Source organism: Corythoichthys intestinalis, chromosome 4 (genome assembly GCF_030265065.1).
Source record: "Corythoichthys intestinalis isolate RoL2023-P3 chromosome 4, ASM3026506v1, whole genome shotgun sequence".
NCBI lineage: Eukaryota > Metazoa > Chordata > Actinopteri > Syngnathiformes > Syngnathidae > Corythoichthys > Corythoichthys intestinalis.
Genome location: NC_080398.1, coordinates 38,516,864 through 38,536,011, shown reverse-complemented (window position 1 = coordinate 38,536,011; position 19,148 = coordinate 38,516,864). Strand labels below are relative to the sequence as shown.

General features: G+C 37.0%; 2 protein-coding genes across 2 annotated transcripts in view; one reads left to right on the top strand and one right to left on the bottom strand.

Annotated features, from left to right (window-relative positions):
- LOC130914358 (B-cell receptor CD22-like) overlaps positions 1 to 19,148 on the bottom strand; it is a 34,873-nt gene that overhangs the window by 10,633 nt on the left and 5,092 nt on the right. The window contains exons 3-8 of the mRNA XM_057833464.1: positions 11,786 to 12,030; positions 11,575 to 11,704; positions 11,207 to 11,500; positions 6,066 to 6,317; positions 4,142 to 4,405; positions 3,811 to 4,077 (exon numbers count right to left, since the gene is read on the bottom strand). Of these exons, the coding sequence (XP_057689447.1) occupies positions 3,811 to 4,077; positions 4,142 to 4,405; positions 6,066 to 6,317; positions 11,207 to 11,500; positions 11,575 to 11,704; positions 11,786 to 12,030 (1,452 nt within the window). The remainder of the gene's footprint in view (positions 1 to 3,810; positions 4,078 to 4,141; positions 4,406 to 6,065; positions 6,318 to 11,206; positions 11,501 to 11,574; positions 11,705 to 11,785; positions 12,031 to 19,148) is intronic.
- The window catches only part of LOC130914370 (sialic acid-binding Ig-like lectin 10), an 88,430-nt gene continuing 70,616 nt past the window's right edge, over positions 1,335 to 19,148 (top strand). Inside the window, exon 1 of the mRNA XM_057833485.1 lies at positions 1,335 to 1,386. The gene's annotated coding sequence lies outside the window, so the exon portion shown is untranslated. The remainder of the gene's footprint in view (positions 1,387 to 19,148) is intronic.

Below are 19,148 nucleotides of genomic sequence, written 5' to 3'. Positions count from 1 at the left end.
TGGGGCCACTTAAAATCTTGGGGTGGCCAAAACTAAAAGCCATAATTTCAGGTTTTTATTGTATTATTGCAGTAAAAAGGTCAGGGGAAAACTATCAGAAAGACTTAAGGACACGGCTACTGATATACTTTGGTGTATTGTGTAATATTTGATGTTACTAATGATTTAATGTGCATAGTCCGTAACTGTCCAGTCAACATTTTGAGTTCCTCAACAATTCAGTTTAATTGTGTTATGTATATATTAGGCATTAGGTGTACATTTAACTAGGGCTGTCAAACGATTAAAATTTTTAATCGAGTTAATCACAGCTTAAAAATGAATTAATCGTAACTAATCGCACTTCAACCATCTCTAAAATATGCCATATTTTTCTGTAAATTATTGTAGGCATGGAAATATAAGACAGATATATACATTCAACATACTGTACATAAGTACTGTATTTGTTTATTATAACAATGAATCCACAAGATGGCATTAACATTATTAACATTCTTTCTGTGAAAGGGATCCACGGATAGAAAGACTTGTAATTCTTAAAGGATAAATGTGAGTTTGTATATTGTGACTAAATATTGCCATCTAGTGTATTTGTTGAGCTTTCAGTAAATGATACTGTAGCGACTTAACTGTTCTGCCCAAATGCATGATGGGAAGTGGTGCAACCATGACTGTGTGTGGTGGCTGCAAATGCTATATCTTCTCTGTGTTGGATACACTACAGGGTGTTAAGAAAAAGATCAACTCAATATTTACAGTTGCTGTGGGAGAGATGACAAAGCTTTTGCCTACAAAAAGCACGGCCCCAATGAATGCTTTTATCTACTCCACTCATTTGACACTGCCTCTTATCTCTGTATAAAAGTAAAACGGCGCCATTGTAGGCTGTTTGCTGCAATGCGTGAATGAGTCGTACTCCGAATGTGTTAATTGTGATAAATATTTTCACGTGATTAATTTTAAAAAATTAATTACCGCCCGTTAATGCGATAAATTTGACTGCCCCACATTTAACCCAAAAAAAAAAAAAAAAATGCATTCATTTGGGATGAAATGCATAACTGATGCAGGGGCCGGATGTATGAGGGGGCCGGGGTGTGCCGTGCCCACCCAGACGTGAGTCGTGCCCACCCAATAAAAATGTCGGGAATTTCTATTGTAGCGTCACACTGTATATAGAGAACGCACGCAGAGTTGGTCTCACCTACTTTTTTATTGCACGATTAACGGTTACTGTTGGCCGCAACCACGCTGTTGTGAATTTCCTGCTGTGAGGGCTGGACAGCGAACTGCCTCGCTTTGGGACAACTGCGTTGTTGCACATGCGCAGAGTATTCTAAAAAGACCGCGGTTGAGGAAAAAAAGTTCGTCCTCGGCCGATAAGTAAGTTATAATGTTCTCCACGTATACTGCAATCATATATGTGATGCTTGTGCTTGTATCGGTACTCTTTATTATTGTTTGTAGTTCGTAGCACGTTAGCTCCGCTCTTAGCATCCCATTGCTAACGTAGCGCCTAGAGCGTGATAATATGTGTACAAGTTGCACTGTATTGGATCGCTAAGGGTACATCCCGAAATTAATCCCATTCAATGTTCAGATTTGAGATCGCTGTCCATTGTGATGGTAGTTTTCTGATTCATTTAGCTACCGAGTGCTTAGCTTGCAGCTATAGCAGCCTTCTTGTTTGTGGGAATTGCCATTTATTATTGATGGTTCATTGCTTGTCCAATGTGGACATCTAGTGGTCATTTTTTGGATAACGCCTAGTTCAGTTTAGGCTGGAATTCATTCAATTCATTTTATTGTGAATTGTACATGTTATTTCACTATAATACGTTTATTGATGTTTTTCTTTTTGGTACACAAACCACACACTTTCAAATTAATGTCCAAATGCATTCAAATGGCTCAAAGGAATGAAAAATCTTAATTTAATTTCATCAAACCAACTGAAGTTGCTGCATCTTCTCTGACCAGAGGATTAGGTCAATTATATTCAGCCAGCAATATTGTCACCGACCCACAAATCCTCACACACATTGAACAAGCAATCACCAAAACAAGCTGTTTTTCCAACCTCGTTTGTTATCCGCGTGCTTCCTCTCACTCCTCCAGACACATTCTCGCAGTCGGACATCCGGGCATTAATGACGTCACCAGCCACAACAAAGCGTCGCCATATTGATATGGGGGCAAAAACACGAGTCACAAGCAGCTGCTCTGTCGTGCATTGTAGTACAAACGCGTTGAACTTTTGTCTTATTTGCAGCCTTTTTTTTCCCGTCGGAATGACTAAAAGTTGCCGTGTTGCGGGTTGTAACACAAGGAAGAGTTTGGAGCCGCATTTGAAGTTCTTCATTCTTCCTCGTGAGAAAAAAAGGACAAGCAAATGGCTGAAAGCAATCAATTGAGGAACAGTAAAAGAAGACTGTTCCGTGGACCATTCTCGCCAGTGGGAACCTAAATCCAGGCACAATTACATTTGCAGCCAACATTTTATTACTGGTAAATAAACTTTAATCGTTTTTTTTGTTGTTGCCCCAATTAGCTGCTAGGATTCAATAGACTAGGCAGTGGTTATTATTACCGTAACCGACGACTTGCAAACCGTTATTTTTTTCTGCCGTGTTCTGCTCTGATTATTGGCCTGGTGGGAATTGGTTATTTTGCCGTGACGTGTTCACGGCTAAATACAGTAACGCTTGGAGGCGAATTACCGGTTACAGCAGAAATAATCACTCCGTATATACTACCAGTTTTCTTAGTTCCACACAGTACATATTCCACATAATTGATGAAGGTCAACTTACTGGTTGACTTTATTAGGTAGTTGTAGATGTTTCCGAACTCCACTGCAGGCAATTCCTTTGGATTGTTTATCCAGCTATCAGCTGCGACTTTGTATGGGCAGATTTGCAGGCCAGTACACGCTAATTTTAAGTTGTATCGCCTCCTCGCATCTGTCGGCAGTGACTCGTGATAATAATAAGTCATGGTTAAGACGTTTTTATGAAAAAAAGACTCAAAACACAGCTGAAATATATCAATTTCAGAGGTTTGTATACGGATGTTTACCTGTGCGTGCCCCCATCTCAAAATGGCGACACTTTGCTATGCGAGATGACGTCATCGTGACATTACGCCGACTGCGAGAATAAGTAGATAGATGAATGGGAAAAAAAACAACAAATAAACCCCCCAAAAATTAATGCAGCCTCAACAGGACACAAGCCATTGTCCTACTTGTGCCAGTCCCAAGCCAGGAGAAATACAGAGGGTAAAAAAAAAAGCCTGCATTGGGGGTGCCCCCTGAAGATTTCTTAGTGCTCACTCTGGTGGGTAATCCTAGATCCGGGCCTGACTGATGCTTCAACTATCTAACAATATACTGGCAAGTGGGGTGGCCAACCAATTTATAGGAGTGGCCGTGGCCACCCCCTGGTGACGCCACTGCCTAAAATCAATTTAAAAAACACAAAAATTATAACAAAATCTAGGGGGAAAAAAACTGAAAACATTGAAAAAATGAAAAACACTGAGGAAATGGCTAACTGCAAAAATTTCGGGAAAAAATGCCAAAACTTTGAAAAACTGCAAAACACAAAATGCACAGTACACCCCCTGCCAAACAAAATAACATCGCGAAAAATCATGAAAAATTGAAAAACCGTGGAATACTTTTAGTTTTAGTCGTGTAGAATGCAATTTGCCCCTCCCAATCAAAAGGGATTCGGCATCTTGCGTCATCAATGGAATGACCTCGAAATGGCCCAAAATTAATAGAAAAATTAACCTATTGCTTACATGTGACATCGATGGTGATGGGCCGGGCTGTCTGGACTCCATGAATGTTTTGATTTTCACAATAATAGTTATCCCAGGACAACTTGGTAACATTGAAAGTGATCTCCCGGCCTGAGCCGATCGACGTCGTCACGCCACTGTTTACTCGGTACCACTTGACGTCAATGACCATCGGGTTGGCCACTCCGTTGCATTTTAAAGTGACGGCGCTGCCGTCGGGCAAAGAGCCGGGAGGCGATGCAGAAACCGAAGTGTTCTTGGGAGGATCTGAAACAAAATATTAATGGTGAGTGGCACATCAGTAGCTGCTCACAGCTAACGAACGACTTACATTGCACGTCCAACAGAACGGCGTTGGATGATGCCGTTCCCAGCGCATTTTGGGCTGTACAGATATAAAGGCCACCATGTTCAGGCTGGGCAGCGTTCAGTGTCAGGCGATCATTGAATGCCAATTCCACCTCTCTGCCGTCTTTGGACCAGCTAAAGCTTCTGATGGGTGGCTTGGCTCGGCTTTGGCAGAGCAGGACCACTCGGTTGCCCTCCAAGATGGGACTAGGTGGCTCCAGCAGCACGGTCGTGTTCTTGGGAGGGACTGTTGTAGCAAAAATAAATCTTGTAAACCAGTAGATTTATTCAAAAAAATGAACTCGATAGACGTCGGATTCAGTAAATTGTGAATGATCACTTCCATTTCGAAAAGGTTGAAAGTCTTATCTTCCTGTAAAAAACATTTATTTCATTGGCACTTTCATTGGCACTTGGATGCCTTGCGCTGCCAATGGCAGCTAACGGACCTTTAAGCAGTGTTTTTTTTCATCAACGATGACGATAACGAAAATATTTCGCCGACGAACTAGTTTTTCATGATGATGAGCTAAAAACGTGTCTTACAAGACTCAAATATGACAAGACGAAGGCCAGTTTTCGTCTGACGAGACGAGAACGAGATAGAAATTCACACACAGAATGTGACATTTTCTTATTGTATGTGTAGTTAGTAGTGCTGCAACGATTAATCGATTAACTCGAGTATTCGATAAGAAAAAAAATATTCGAATTAATTTTTATTGCTTCGAGTATTCGTTTAATTAAAGTGGCGTCGTAATGGTTTATTTTGAAAGTGTTTGCATTTACTTTTATTGATTAGGGTGGATACACTGAGCTCTGGTCTATCTCAATTCACATGGCTGAATCCAACTGCTCCCTGTTAAGACCAACGTAAGCTGTTTTTGTTTAAGCTAATGTTTTTCAATGCATTCGTAATTTCGTTTATAGATATGTTTAGCCGTTTTTTTTTGTGGGAGTATGTGTTTAAACCTTTTGTTAAGAGCATTTTTTTTTAAGTTAGCATTTTATAGCATTTAAGCTAGCCCACTTTTGCTATGTAAGTTAGCCAATTGTTCTTTTGTTGTACATAGATCCTTTTTAATACCGTTTGAGGCTCAGCTCAGGTATTTTAATTTTTGATGTTCCTTATCCGATTACTCGATTATTCGAACTAGTTCATCGGTTAATCAAATACTAAAATAATCGATAGGTGCAGCCCTAGTAGTTAGCATGCATCGTAGCACACAGTGTCTGGTCATGTCAATCATGTGACGTGCTGAGCCGCCCAAACCCCACACACACGGTTACTCACCGGTGTTCTCGCTAGGCTCCAGACTTGCATTTTGTGAAACACATGATAGGTGCATATTGGTAACTTTTGTTTTCTCATCTTGGCTAGATTTGCCATGTTACTTTAGCCTTAAAGGACTGTGCTGAGTGATCATCACACATTAAATGAAACTTGTAGCGTTAGCATAGCGTTAGCATTAGCATTTAGCATGGTGAGTGTCGTCGTAAACTCTTGGAAAACTGTTTGCATACAGTTCATGGCGTCCAGGTGAGTTTATTTAATTGAAAAAAAATAATGTACTGTTTCCCTGCTGGGTGTGTTTTATCACCAAGTTTGCGTTGTCCTTGTAGATGCTACGACATGTGCTTGTCTGTCAATGTTCGTTCGAAATAGTTGGAAACCTTTTATTTATTTATTTATGGACTAAAACTTTTAAAGTTTACGGACGGAAAACCTTTTGAGTAATTGTTGACAAAAACTAAACAAAATTTGTTTTGAAATTACTGAAATATGACGAAGACTAGTATGTATTTTTGTCCAAAAACAAAAATCCTGTCCTGTTCAAATGAACTGGACGTCTGTTGCGGTCAGTCACTGAAACACGATCACGAAAATGACTTCCATTTTGACTCACATTGAACATCGATGGTGACGGACGAGTTTTGCTCTCCGAGTAGGTTGCGCGCTTTGCAGTAGATAGTGGGCTCATCTTCTCTGAGTCTGATGTTGTATTGCTTTCCAGGTGACACCTGCCTCAGCTGCTCGCCGTCCCCCTGGTACCACGAATAATCAGGCTGTGGGTTGGCGTTACTCTCGCAGGTCAACGTGAGCAGCATGTCAGCAATAGCGGGGCTGGCGTAGCTCACAGTTGTGTCTTTTGGACCATCTGAACACAACAAATAGCAAATGAACGATACATTATGAAGTTTTTGATGTTATAAACTGTATGTTCTTTTTAAATTTATTTTATAGTGACAGCTAATATTAATTACTTAATCCGATACTCGCAAGACAGGACCACTGACTTGCGCTAGCTTAGCCACTCCAGAGCCCCGAAACCAACAAATATCTACCAAACTGCACGAAATTGGTTGGAATCAAATCCACCGACTAATTAAACCCCCGCTAACTTCAAGATTTAGCCTAATCTAAAAAATCCTGAACTTCCCCTTAAACATACTGTGGATGTTTGTTTATCATTTTTTGTTGTTGAATTTCAAAAACTCGTTGTTTAATTTAGTGTAGTTTTTTTTTTTTTTTTTAATGGAAATGTTTTGTGATCATAAAAGATGAAATTCATTCATTCATCTTCCATTCAATTAAAAAAAAGACATTTGGAGTATTCAGTATAACACTTAATATAATTTAAAAATAAAAAAAAAAAAATAAAAATTAATATGGATATTATAATGTATTTGTATATTAACTGCATTAAAATTGTCAAGAAAATGTGAAATGCTTACATGAATAAAACAAAATTTTAATGGAAAATTTTCATTTTGACATGTTAGATGCTTAAAAACTTCATTTTTTACTTCTTGACTGTATTTTTTTAAGGGCATGTGGTTTTGAAAATTATTCTAATGAAATTAAATGAAGATGTTGTAGAGTAGGTATAAAAATGATTTTAATCCAATTAAGTGTCTGCATTAAATAAACAACTCATATACATATACGGTATAACCCTTAAAAATTTAAAAATTATTTTAAAAAATAATAATAAAATGGAATTTGTCATGTATTTGTATATTAACTGCATTAAAATTGTCACGTAAATATGAAACGCTTACATGAATGAAACAAAATTTTAACGGAAAATTTTCATTTTGACATGTTAGATGCTTAAAAACTTCATTTTTTACTTTTTGACTGTATTTTTTAAGGGCATGTGGTTTTGAAAATTATTCTTACGATATTGAATGAGGATATTGTAGTGTTGGTATAAAAATAATATTAATCCAATTAAGTGTCTGCATTAAATAAACAACTCCTATACATATACAGTATAGACCAGGGGTGTCCAAACTTTTTGCAAAGGGGGCCAGATTTGGTGGGGTAAAAATGTGCAGGGCCGACCCTGGCCTTTACGTAGAACAATATATTTAAGCAAATTTTAGCAAGCCATTCTGTGTGTCACATTTGCTTTATTATTATTTTTTAAATTAATTTAGGGTTGTCAAAATTATCGCATTAACGGGTGGTAATTAATTTTTTAAATTAAAATATTTGACGCAATTAACGCACATGCCCCGCTTAAAGAGATTAAAATGACAGCACAGTGTCATGTCCACTTGTTACTTGTTTTTTTGGTGTTTAGTCGCCCTCTGCTGGTGCTTGGGTGCGCCTGATTTTATGGGTTTCAGCACCATGAGCGTTGTGTAATTATTGACATCAACAATGGCGAGCTACTAGTTTATTTTTTGATTGAAAATTTTACAAATTTTATTAAAAAGAAAACATCAAGAGGGGTTTTAATATAAAATTTCTATAACTTGTACTAACATTTATCTTTTAAGAACTACACGTCTTTCTATCCATGGATCGCTTTAACAGAATGTTAATGTTAATACCATCTTGTTGATTTATTGTTATAATCAGGGGTGCACATAATTTTTTTGCCCAGGTTCTCAGAGGAGGACCTGGAGATGTGACTTGGTCCTCATTGAGCTTGAGAGCCGACCCGCCTGATGCGATAAAATTATGACAAGCTTTACTTAGAGCCAATTACCTTTAATTAATTATATAAACAATTAACGCTTGATTAACATCAACTGGCACAACAAAATTGCCATTACTTTGAAGTGAAATGTAAAGAAATAAACATAAAAGCACTAATTCAAAATAAAGCGCATTCATATGCGGCTCTCACATTAACTCCAAGCCTTTGTAAAAGTGGGATGTCCTCCTCATAAGAGCTCATTGAACGTGCATGTTTAGCTTCGTGAAATGCGAGCAAAAACACGTTTGTCAGCGCATGGCGCTGTTCTACAATAACTTTATTCCGCCACTTGTCCATAGGGCGAGTGGGGTCCTATCTGACATCGATAGTTTGCTTAACTGCCACATGCTCTGTTTTTTTCGTGCTTTTCAAAGTTTGGATGGCTAAAATTCTTTGACCCTACATAAAATGCGCTGCTCTTAATAGCGACATTGGGATTCTCACGGCAAATGTTGCACCACATTTCCATGCGAGCATCATTTGCTTCTAGCCATGTTACCTCCTGCAGTCACTTTTCAGCAAAAGTCCTTTTTTTCGGTAGCTCCGGTGATGTCTCTGTCGTCTGTCTGTCTTTTGACGGGGGTGGGGATCACGGAAATAATTACTCAGTGGGGCCGAGAGAAAGTGATTTTCTCGTGTCCGCCGCAAATACAGTGGTCAGCCATTGGTACGCAAAAGCATATGGAAGCCGTTGAGGGCCAGCGCGTTTGTCTGTGTCCGGTCCGCATGCGCACAGTATGTTGAATGTATATATACGTCTTGTGTCTTATCTTTCCATTCCAACAATAATTTACAGAAAAATATGGCATATTTTAGAGATGGTTTGAATTGTGATTAGTAACGATTATTTAATTTTTAAGCTGTGATTAACTCGATTAAAAATTTTAATCGTTTGACAGCCCTAAATTAATTATTTCAACAATCTCACAACTAGCCTTTGTGGTGTTCTCTTTAGACTCTCGGGCTCTTGCGAAAAACTGCTGCTGTAAATTTAAACTAGCTTCAAGTTGCTTCAATTTCTCGCTACGTATCTTCCCTGTAATCTTTTAGCACATGTCAGCATGTCTTGTTTGTTAATATCGCCTCACATTGAACTCCTTAAAAACAAAGACTGTCTCTTTGCAAATGACGCAGACACAGTTGTTGCATATTTTAGAGGAGAAATACAGTAGTCCAATTTCCACCTATCCTTGAAGCGTCGGCCGTCACAGTCGACTTTCTTTTTTTTGTTGATTGTCACCATTTTAGAAATTGGGAATAAAAGTTAACGCGGGGTAATGTTGCTTAGAGTGCTGCTGCCTTTTAGTGGGTAAATGAGGAGCAGCATTTAGTGTGTAAGCTACTTCATATGCTGGTAGCAGTACTGCTGACCAATTTATTAAGTCTGTGTGCGGGCCAGACGTTATTGATTTTATGACAGAGGCTGGGGGCCAGATGAAATTTGACCACGGGCCGCATTTGGCCCCCGGGCCGGACTTTGGAAATGTCTGGTATAGACCTTAAAAAATTGAAGGGAAAAAAAAAAAAATTAAATATGTAATTTGTAATGTATTTGTATATTAATTGCATTAAAACTGTCACGAAAATATGAAATACATGAATAAAACAAAATTTTAACGGAACATTTTCATTTTGACACGTTAGATGCTTAAAAACTTCATTTTTACTTCTTGACTATAATTTTTAAGAGCATGTGGTTTTGAAAATCATTCTTATGAAATCAAATGAAGATATTGTAGTGTAGGTATAAAAATAATATTAATCCAATTAAGTGTCTGCATTAAATAAACAACTCTTATACATATACAGTATAACCCATAAAAAAAAAAAAAAAAAAACTGATTTTTTTTATTTTTTTTTATTTAATATGGAATTTGTAATGTATTTGTATATTAATTGCATTAAAATTGTCACGAAAATATGAAATACATACATGAATAAAACAACATTTTAACGGAAAATTTTCATTTTGACATGTTAGATTCTTAAAAACTTCATTTTTTACTTCTTGACTGTATTTTTTAAGGGCATGTGGTTTTGAAAATTATTCTTATGAAATGAAATAAAGATATTGTTGTGTAGGTATAAAAATAATATTAATCCAATTCAGTGTCTGCATTAAATAAACAACTCATATAAATATACAGTATAACCCATTAAAAAAATTGAAGGAAAAAAAAAAAAAAAATTTAATTTAATATGGAATTTGTATTGTATTTGTATATTAATTGCATTAAAATTGTCACGAAAATATGAAATAATTACATGGATAAAACAATATTTTAACGGAAAATTTTCATTTTGACGTTATATGCTTAAAGACTTAATTTTTTACTTATTGACTGTATTTTTTTAGGGCATGTGGTTTTGAAAATTATTCTTATTAAATTAAATGAAGATATTGCAGTGTAGGTATAAAAATAATAATACCGTATTGGCCTGAATATAAGACGGCCCTGATTATAAGACGACCCCCTCTTTTTCAAGACTCAATTTAAAAAAAATACTTTTTAAAAAAGACTTTTTGAACACCAAATTAGCTCTTTATACAGAAAATAATTACAGTACATCTGAAACAAATGATTACAACAATATATTTGAGAGAAAAGCATGTTATTTTGCCTCATTCAAATCTTAATATCTGAACATTTAAATATGTACACTGAAGTGCAATCACATTCGTAAATGAATGGCTTCTGGTTTTTGAAATGTAAATAAACCAATCTATTGTGATAAAACAACAAAATTGCAATAACTGCATTAACCATCAAAGGAAAGTCTAACTGTAACGTAGTCTTGTAACAAATCTGAATAAGGAAAAACATTGCAATAAAATAATGCAAACTGGTTAAACTTGAGAGTAGCTGAGATCTGTCATGATAGAACATTGCTTCAAATGATATTTGGCGCCATCTAGCGTCGTGAATGGGTATAACGTCTGGACCGCGAATATAAGACGACCCCCACTTTTTTAGTCTTATTTCAATGCAAAAAACATCGTCTGATATTCGGGCCAGTAAGGTAATTCAATTAAGTGTCTTCATTAAATAACTCACAGAAAACTTGAAGCGTCAACGAACGTTCCGTGGCAAGCTCAGAGAGTCCCGCTTGCCTCCTGTAGATGGCGTTGCAAGTCACTCTGACATTGTGGTGTTGATAAGTGGCTTTAAAAGTCATGACCGCTGAGGCTTCTGCCTCCACCGCCTCAGTGACAGTGCCTAACTGCGGCACCCACGTCAAGAGCGGTGGCAATGTCGGGCAACGAACTGGCGCCTGACACTTTAAATCCAGCGCATCACCCTCAATGACCACTTTAGTGCTGCGGGTGATAGTGGGTTGGGGTGGTGAGTCTGCAACATCGCAAAAGAACAAGAGGTTATAAACCCACGGGTGATGGACAGCGCAGAAGTAGAAGATCTCTGACCTTGAACATCCCAGCTAACGTATGAGCCCACAAAGTTGAACTTAAGTGGGTTGGCACACTCCAGCCTAAAGAAATATGAGCCGGTTCGGTCTGACGTCACACCTTCCAGCATGGTGCTACAGTTTTTATCCTGACACGGGACGGGACAAAAAGCACAAAAAAAAGCCTAAAAGTTTTGCTGCACTCATTTGATAAAATACAATCTTCTTACCAGCAAGTTGCCGACAACATTTCCCTGCAGGAGGTTTTTTGCCCTGCTCTGCTCTCTCGTGAGCCTGGAGTCGAACACGTCAGTAAAGGAGAAAGTGCCTGTCCTCCAAATGGCGGCACAGGTGCTATTCAGGTTTATGTCCTGCGACTGAAGTATGGTGAATGTGCAAGGTATATAAAGGCACGATCCGCTCAGCGCCTGCACGGACAACGGTAACATGGTCGCCCATTGCTCGCAAAAGCTGCCTGACAAAACAAATCAAAAACATTTCAAAAATAAATCAGCAGTTAGAATGATAACAAAAAAATGAGTAGTACAAGACATAAAAAATCCCCCCCCCCCCCCCCTTTTTTTTTTTACCTGTCCTGCTCAGCTGCTTAGAAACAGAGAATAGGAATCTGTGTGTTCTTATGGTCTGAACAGTTTTAATTAGAGATGTCCCGATCGATCGGGTCCGATCACGTCATTTTCAAAGTATCGGAATCGGCAAAAAAATATCAGCCATGCCTTTTTTTAATATATATATATATTAGGGCTGTCAAAATTATCGCATTAACGGGCGTTTATTAATTTTTTTAATTAACCCTTGAGAGTCGAAGGACGCGCCGTCGCGTCCTCAGCGCACGTCGTCTTTGAAGCACCCTCGCGTTTTAATTACGTCACCCACATGCCGTTGGTTGGTCTCGTTTTAAAGTGCGGAAGTTGCGGTTTACTCTCGTTGTTATTTGAAGTCAATCGACCAACTAAAACGTGAGATATTGTCATTTAAGTTTTATAGTTTTATTGTCCTCTCAAAAAAACATTAAAACGCTGCATGGATCATTTGTTTATGTCTATATTTCCATCATTTCTTGTCCTTTTTCAAAACGGAAGCTCCATGAAAAAAACACAAATCAAACGAACCCTTTCGAAGTCACAGTGGAAGCAGAAAATGAGTTTTTTTTTTTTTTATAAATATAACTGCCGTGCGAGGTTCCACCGAACGAGAGGCAGGAGTGTTCTGAAGCAGCGAGGGGGCGAGCGACGGCCGTTTGAATCAAGCAAGCGAGCGAGCGACTTTGTGTGACTTTGAGGATGAACAGAAAACTAAATTTAGCGCAAGCAATTGTGCTTTTTGATCAACTTGAGGAAGAGGGTGGTCCAAATTCGTCATCATCGTCTTCTTCGGAAGAGTCCTCGAGTGAAGATAGTGACGGATTTGAACACGTGGGTGACGCCATCGACGAGCAGAGGTAAGCCAACTCACTTTTTTTTTTTTTTTTTTTAATGCTGTAAAAGTTTCTTTTGATATTGCAAGACAAAGTTAATTTTGATGCAATATAAGTGCGTGTTTGTGTATGTAATAATAAAATGTGCATATCAGATCAAAGTATAATTTGTGGTCTTCTTTCTATATGAAGATTAGGGATGGAGCACATATTCAGCTACGGTATTCTTTCTATTGTCATACATATAGATTTCCATTATTATTTATTGCTGTATATATTTTTATTTTATACTTTATTATTTTCATAAATACTGACTTTTGTTTCATGTACATTTATAGTGACAATGAAAGTAAAGTGAAATGAAAATGGAAGGGTGGAAAGAGGACCGACACCCCATGGAAGTGTGGGCTGTGATGTAGCCCTGTGTCTAATTCCAGGACGAAACTGCTTTTCGGAGTGGCATGCCTGAAAAAAATTTAACTTGTTTATTGTAAATATTTTTGAAAATACTTTTTTCCCCAATGTTATATATATATATTTTTTTTTTCCCACAATCAGTCTTCTCAATTTGTGTATATAAATGTGTGTTCAAGAAGCTTGATTGTGTGTACATAGTTTTCATCAGGTGATGGGCCGCAATACCTAAACTCATAAAGAGATGGCCTCTAAACACTTTTTGTGTTAGATGGTATATTTTTTCACTGTTCTTCACTGTTTGGTCTGCTGTATATAACCTGTTTTGACTAGAGCATGTATAAATGCAAAAAACGCCTATGGCTATACCTGTTGTTTATGTTGAATTGTCAAATAAAAGACTATTTATTCTAAATTTTTTTGGTTGAATGTTCATCCTAACATGTTGAATAAATATTACAAAGTTTCAAAACGGTTCGTTACGCATGTTTGGTTGTCAATTGGACATCAATATTAAAAATTTTGACAAAACGATTTTGGAATTTTTGGTCTTTTTGGGCCCAAAATTATGATTTATAATCGGTCAGTGAAGGAAACAACAGTTTGGACATGAAGTTCAAGGTGTCACAAAAAAAGGGACCAAACCAGGCCATCGTAAACAATTCTGTCTTTGAAATATAAAGGCAACTTCAAAGGCATGCAAAATCAGACAAAATAGGCCCAGACCTTAAAGGGTTAATCACGTTAAAATATTTGACACAATTAACTAGGGCTGCAGCTATCGAATATTTTAGTAATCGAGTAATCGACTGAAAATTCTATCGATTAATCGAGTAATCGGATAAAACAAATATATTTTTAGGTGAAGAGCAATTATAAAGATACATGAGAAAACAAGACATTTCATCTAATCTTGAACGATTTTCAGTCAATCAATGTCTTTATTTTCGATGTATATTGTTGAAAACAGCCAACAATTGCATCTCAGATGTAACTAGAATTTTAAAAAAAGACTAATTCACTGCTTTCACTCAAAAAACTTTCAGATCTTATTTAAAAAAATATATATATATATATATATATATATATATATATATATTTCTTACCTAAAAATGCCGTTACGCTTGATAACACACATCACTTAAAAGTTCAGATTTTTTCCCACGTGTTTCAATTGAATTTCGCTTTGTGTCAAGCCATTTTTAAGTTCTGGTTAAGTTTTAAGTTAGTCTAAACTGTAAGTCCTGATAGGGTTTTGAGTTTTTGCAGTGTTCAAAATAAATGTATGATACAGGCTGTATTGGAGCACATTAGGGACCAGTGCTACTTGGTGTTTTATCCAGCAATGACTACTGAGCTAAAATTGATAGTTAGCATGATTAAGTTTTTATTTTACACCCTCATCACTCCACAATGCTATGTTAAGTTAAAGCCTGTATGTAAGACACTTTAGCCACACATCGACAGTGGTCATAATTAATTGAAACCTAGCCCTCCGCAGGGCTAACGTTACGTGAGCTAGTAGCAACAGTAACGTTAATCTTATTTATTAACGCTTAGCGCTCTTTATTAGCGCTTAGCGCTCTACTGCTTTAAGATGGCGGCTGTTTACTAACGCTCCCCAGACGCGGCCGAGTCTGTCATTTCGCATCTAGTTCAGCATACATGTGATCTCTATGAGACGCATCAGACGCTACCTGTACCAACGTAGCATCTTGCGGGTTAGTATTTAGCAACGTCGGCGTCGTTTGTGGCGGCTGTCGGCTGCAGTAAGTTTTTTATTTTCTTCTTCCTCTCCGCACGTGACAGCGCATTGTCCCGCATTAAAAGTAGTCCGAGCAAAACGTGATGCGTAGAGCTGTCAAAATAAACGATTACTCGAGGTGAATAAAATTACTCGGATCAGTTTTTAAACTCGAATTACTCGAGTTGCTCGAGTACTCGTTTCAGCTCTACAATTAACGCAGATGGCTCGCTCAGACAGATCTAAATGACAGTGCAGTGAAACGCTCACTTGTTGAGTCTATGGAGTTTTGCCGCCCTCTTCTGGCGCTTGGGTGCAACTGATTTTATAGGCCTCAGCTCCCATAAGTGTATTGTGTAACTAATTATTGACATCAACAATGGCGGGCTACTAGTTTATTTTTTGATTGAAAATTTTTACAAATTTTATTAAAATGAAAACATTAAGAATGGTTTTAATATAAAATTTCTTAAAAAATTAAAAAACTTGTACTAACATTTTTTTTTTTTTAAAGAACTACGAGTCTTTCTATCCATGGATCGCTTTAACAGAATGTTAATAATGTTAATGCCATCTTGTTGATTTATTGTTATAATAAACAAATACAGTACTTAAGTACCGTATGTTGAATGTATATATCAGTCGTGTGTCTTCTCTTTCCATTCCAACAATAATTCACAGAAAAATATGGCATATTTCATAGATGGTTTGAACTGCGATTAATTGCGATTAATTACTTTTTAAGCTGTAATTAACTCGATTAAAAATTTTATTCGTTTGACAGCCCTAATATATATTTTTTAATAAAATCGTTTTCTTATTGTATTTAACGTTACAGACATAATATATTACACTCACCCAGAGTCTTTAGTTTAGGCTTAACGTAGGGTTATCAAAAATATCCCGACAACGTCGGCAAGTCACGTTAAAATACTTAACGCTATTAATATATAAGCTGCACGATCCTCTCACTCATTGTTGCACTCAATATGTAGTCGCACCGCTTTACCTTTATAGAGAGATAAAACGCAGCGCAACATGAGTAGAGTGAACTTTGGCAGCCTTTTGAAGCTTTTCTTCAATTGGCTAATACCTTGCAATTCCTCTCCCTATGATTAGAAATATAATGGGAAGCAATGTGGGGAAGCAAGGAGGCAATAGATTATTGTCTTCACACCTTATTTCCCAAAGCAGAGAAGATATATCCATTGGTAGCACGACGCACAGTCATGGTTTTACTTCCCATCATGCATTGGGGCATGCCTCCAGTATCATTTACTGAAAGCTCAACAAATACACTAGATGGCAATATTTAGTCACAATACACAAAGTCACAAGTATTTCTATCCGTGGATCCCTCTCACAGAAAGAATGTTAATAATGTAAAAGCCATCTTGAGGATTTATTGTCATAATAAACAAATACAGTACTTATGTACTGTATGTTGAATGTATACATTCGTCCGAGTTTTATTCATTTTTTTCTGTAATGTTCAAAATGTATATGATCAGGAAAAATTATCGGGAATGATTGGAATTGAATCGGGAGCAAAAAAAAAGCAATCGGAGCGGGAAATATCGGGATCGGCAGATACTCAAACTAAAACTATGATCCAGGGTATCTGCGGGGGTCCTAAAAAGTCTTAAGGCCTGGGCCAATTTTGTTCGATTTGCATGCCTTTGATGTTCTCTTTATATTTCAAAGAAAAAAATGTTCACAATGGCCTGGTTGGGTTCCATTTTTCAGGACACCATAACGTTCATGTCCAAACTGATGTTTTCCTCACTGATCAATTTTAATAAACATTTTGGACCCCAAAAGACAAAAAAAATCCCCTAGATAGTTGTAGAAATTTGTAATATTAATGTCCCATTGACAACAAAACATGCTCAACCAACCGTTTTGAAGCTTGATAATATTTATTTATTCAACTTGTTAGGATAAACATTCAACAGAAAAAAATGAGACTGAATAGTTTTATATTTGATAATTCAACAGAAACAGCAGGTATGGTCATAGTTGTTTGTATCCTTTCTACATACTATGGTCAAAACAGGTTATATGAAGTAGACCAGCAGTGCAAAATAGCGAATATATATTAGAGCTGCAACTATTAATCAATTAACTCGAGTATTCGATCAGAAAAAAATATTCGAATTAAATTTTGCTGCTTCGAGTATTTGTTTAATTAAAGTGACGTTGTAATGGTTTATTTTGAAAGTGTTTGCATTTAGTTTTATTGATTTGGGTGGATACACTGCCTTCTATTCTGCCTCAATTTACATGGCTGAATTCAGGTGCTCCCTGTTAAGACCAACATAAGCTAAATTTTGTTTGAGCTAAATTTTTTTAATGCATTCGTAATTTAGTTTATAGGTATATTTAGCCATTTTTGGTGGGAATATGTCTCTGAACCATTTGTTAAACGCATTTCTAAAAAAGTTAGCATTTAATTGCATTTAAACTAGCGGACTTTTGCGATGTAAGTTAGCCAATTGTTCTTTTGTTGTACATAGATCCTCATTTATTTTTTTTTTATACTGTTTGAGGCTCAGCTCAGGTAATTTAATTTTTCATGTTCCTTATCCGATTACTCGATTATTCGAACTAATGGTTTATCGATTAATCGACTACTAAAATAATCGATAGCTGCAGCCCTTATATATATATATATATATATATATACATATATGTATATATATACATATATATATACATATATGTATATATATACATATATATATATATATGGCGGAATTTCCTGGGGGAAGAAAAATTTTGGACAGGAGGGCATTTTAGAAAAAAAACGTTTTTTCATCCGCAAAACCCTATCTGGAAGTGAGAGCACGCGAGAGAAGGATTACAGACGCCATGATTTTAACGAGATATTATCGCGTACTTACCTTATTTCGATCCAAAAACTCCATGTCGCATGTATCACTGAGTGTCAAGACACAGCTGTGAATGGCCACAGCTGGATTTTTGGGGGATTTCATGGGTTAAACATGGTAGTTTCCCACCAACCTCATAGAAGCCAAAATGTCTCCAGAAGTCAGCTTTCAATGTCTTAGGTGCATCAAGAATCTTTCTTGCTCCCTCTTTCTCCGCTTCAGCCATTGTTATGTTATGTCCTATCTCTTAGAGGGTTAGATTTTGTGCCCGAACCTGAACGGGTCGGGCCCAAAATGTTAAGCATTCACGTTCGGGTCGGGTCGGACTAATAAATTATATTTAAAAAAAAAAAAAAAAATCTAAGGGATAAAACCAGAGTTATGCAGTGTGTAAAAAATGAAACATGACAATAATAAAAATAAAATCCATTGCATCACCGGAATTGCGCAGGGAAGATTTTTGAACGTACTTATATATTTTAAAATGCGCTGAATCGATTCGGCTTGTTGCTCGCATCGAATCGAATCGTCCATGCTCCGCATCGGAATGCATCGCCGCATCGATTATTGTTGACCCCACTAGAGTCAACCATTAAAGTTGTTAAAATTGCTCCCCTTTTTGCCTACTTTCCACTGTTCCATCCTTTAAAGATAGATTCAAGTCAAGACTGCTGATTTAGGAGTATTTCAGATAAAAAGTTACTTAGGTTGGCCAGGAAGATTCACTACAACAGAGCCGTTTTGAGAAGTCTACTGCTTTGAGATTGCGGTTGTTTACTAACGCCGCCAAGTCTGTGACTTCACATCTAGTCCTATATGCATATAATATCTAGTGTAGCATTAAGTGGGCGTAGATCGTAGGCTGTCGGCTACAGTCAGGAAATACCGTATTGGCCCGAATATAAGACGGTGTTTTTTTGCATTGAAATAACACTGAAAAAGTGGGGGTCGTCTTATATACGTGGTCTAGACATTATACCCATTCACGACGCTAGATGGCTCCAGATATCATTGAAGTGATGTTATGTCATGACAGATCTCAGCTACTCTCGAGTTTACCCAGTTTGGATTATTTTATTGCAATGTTTTTCCTTATTCAGATTCGT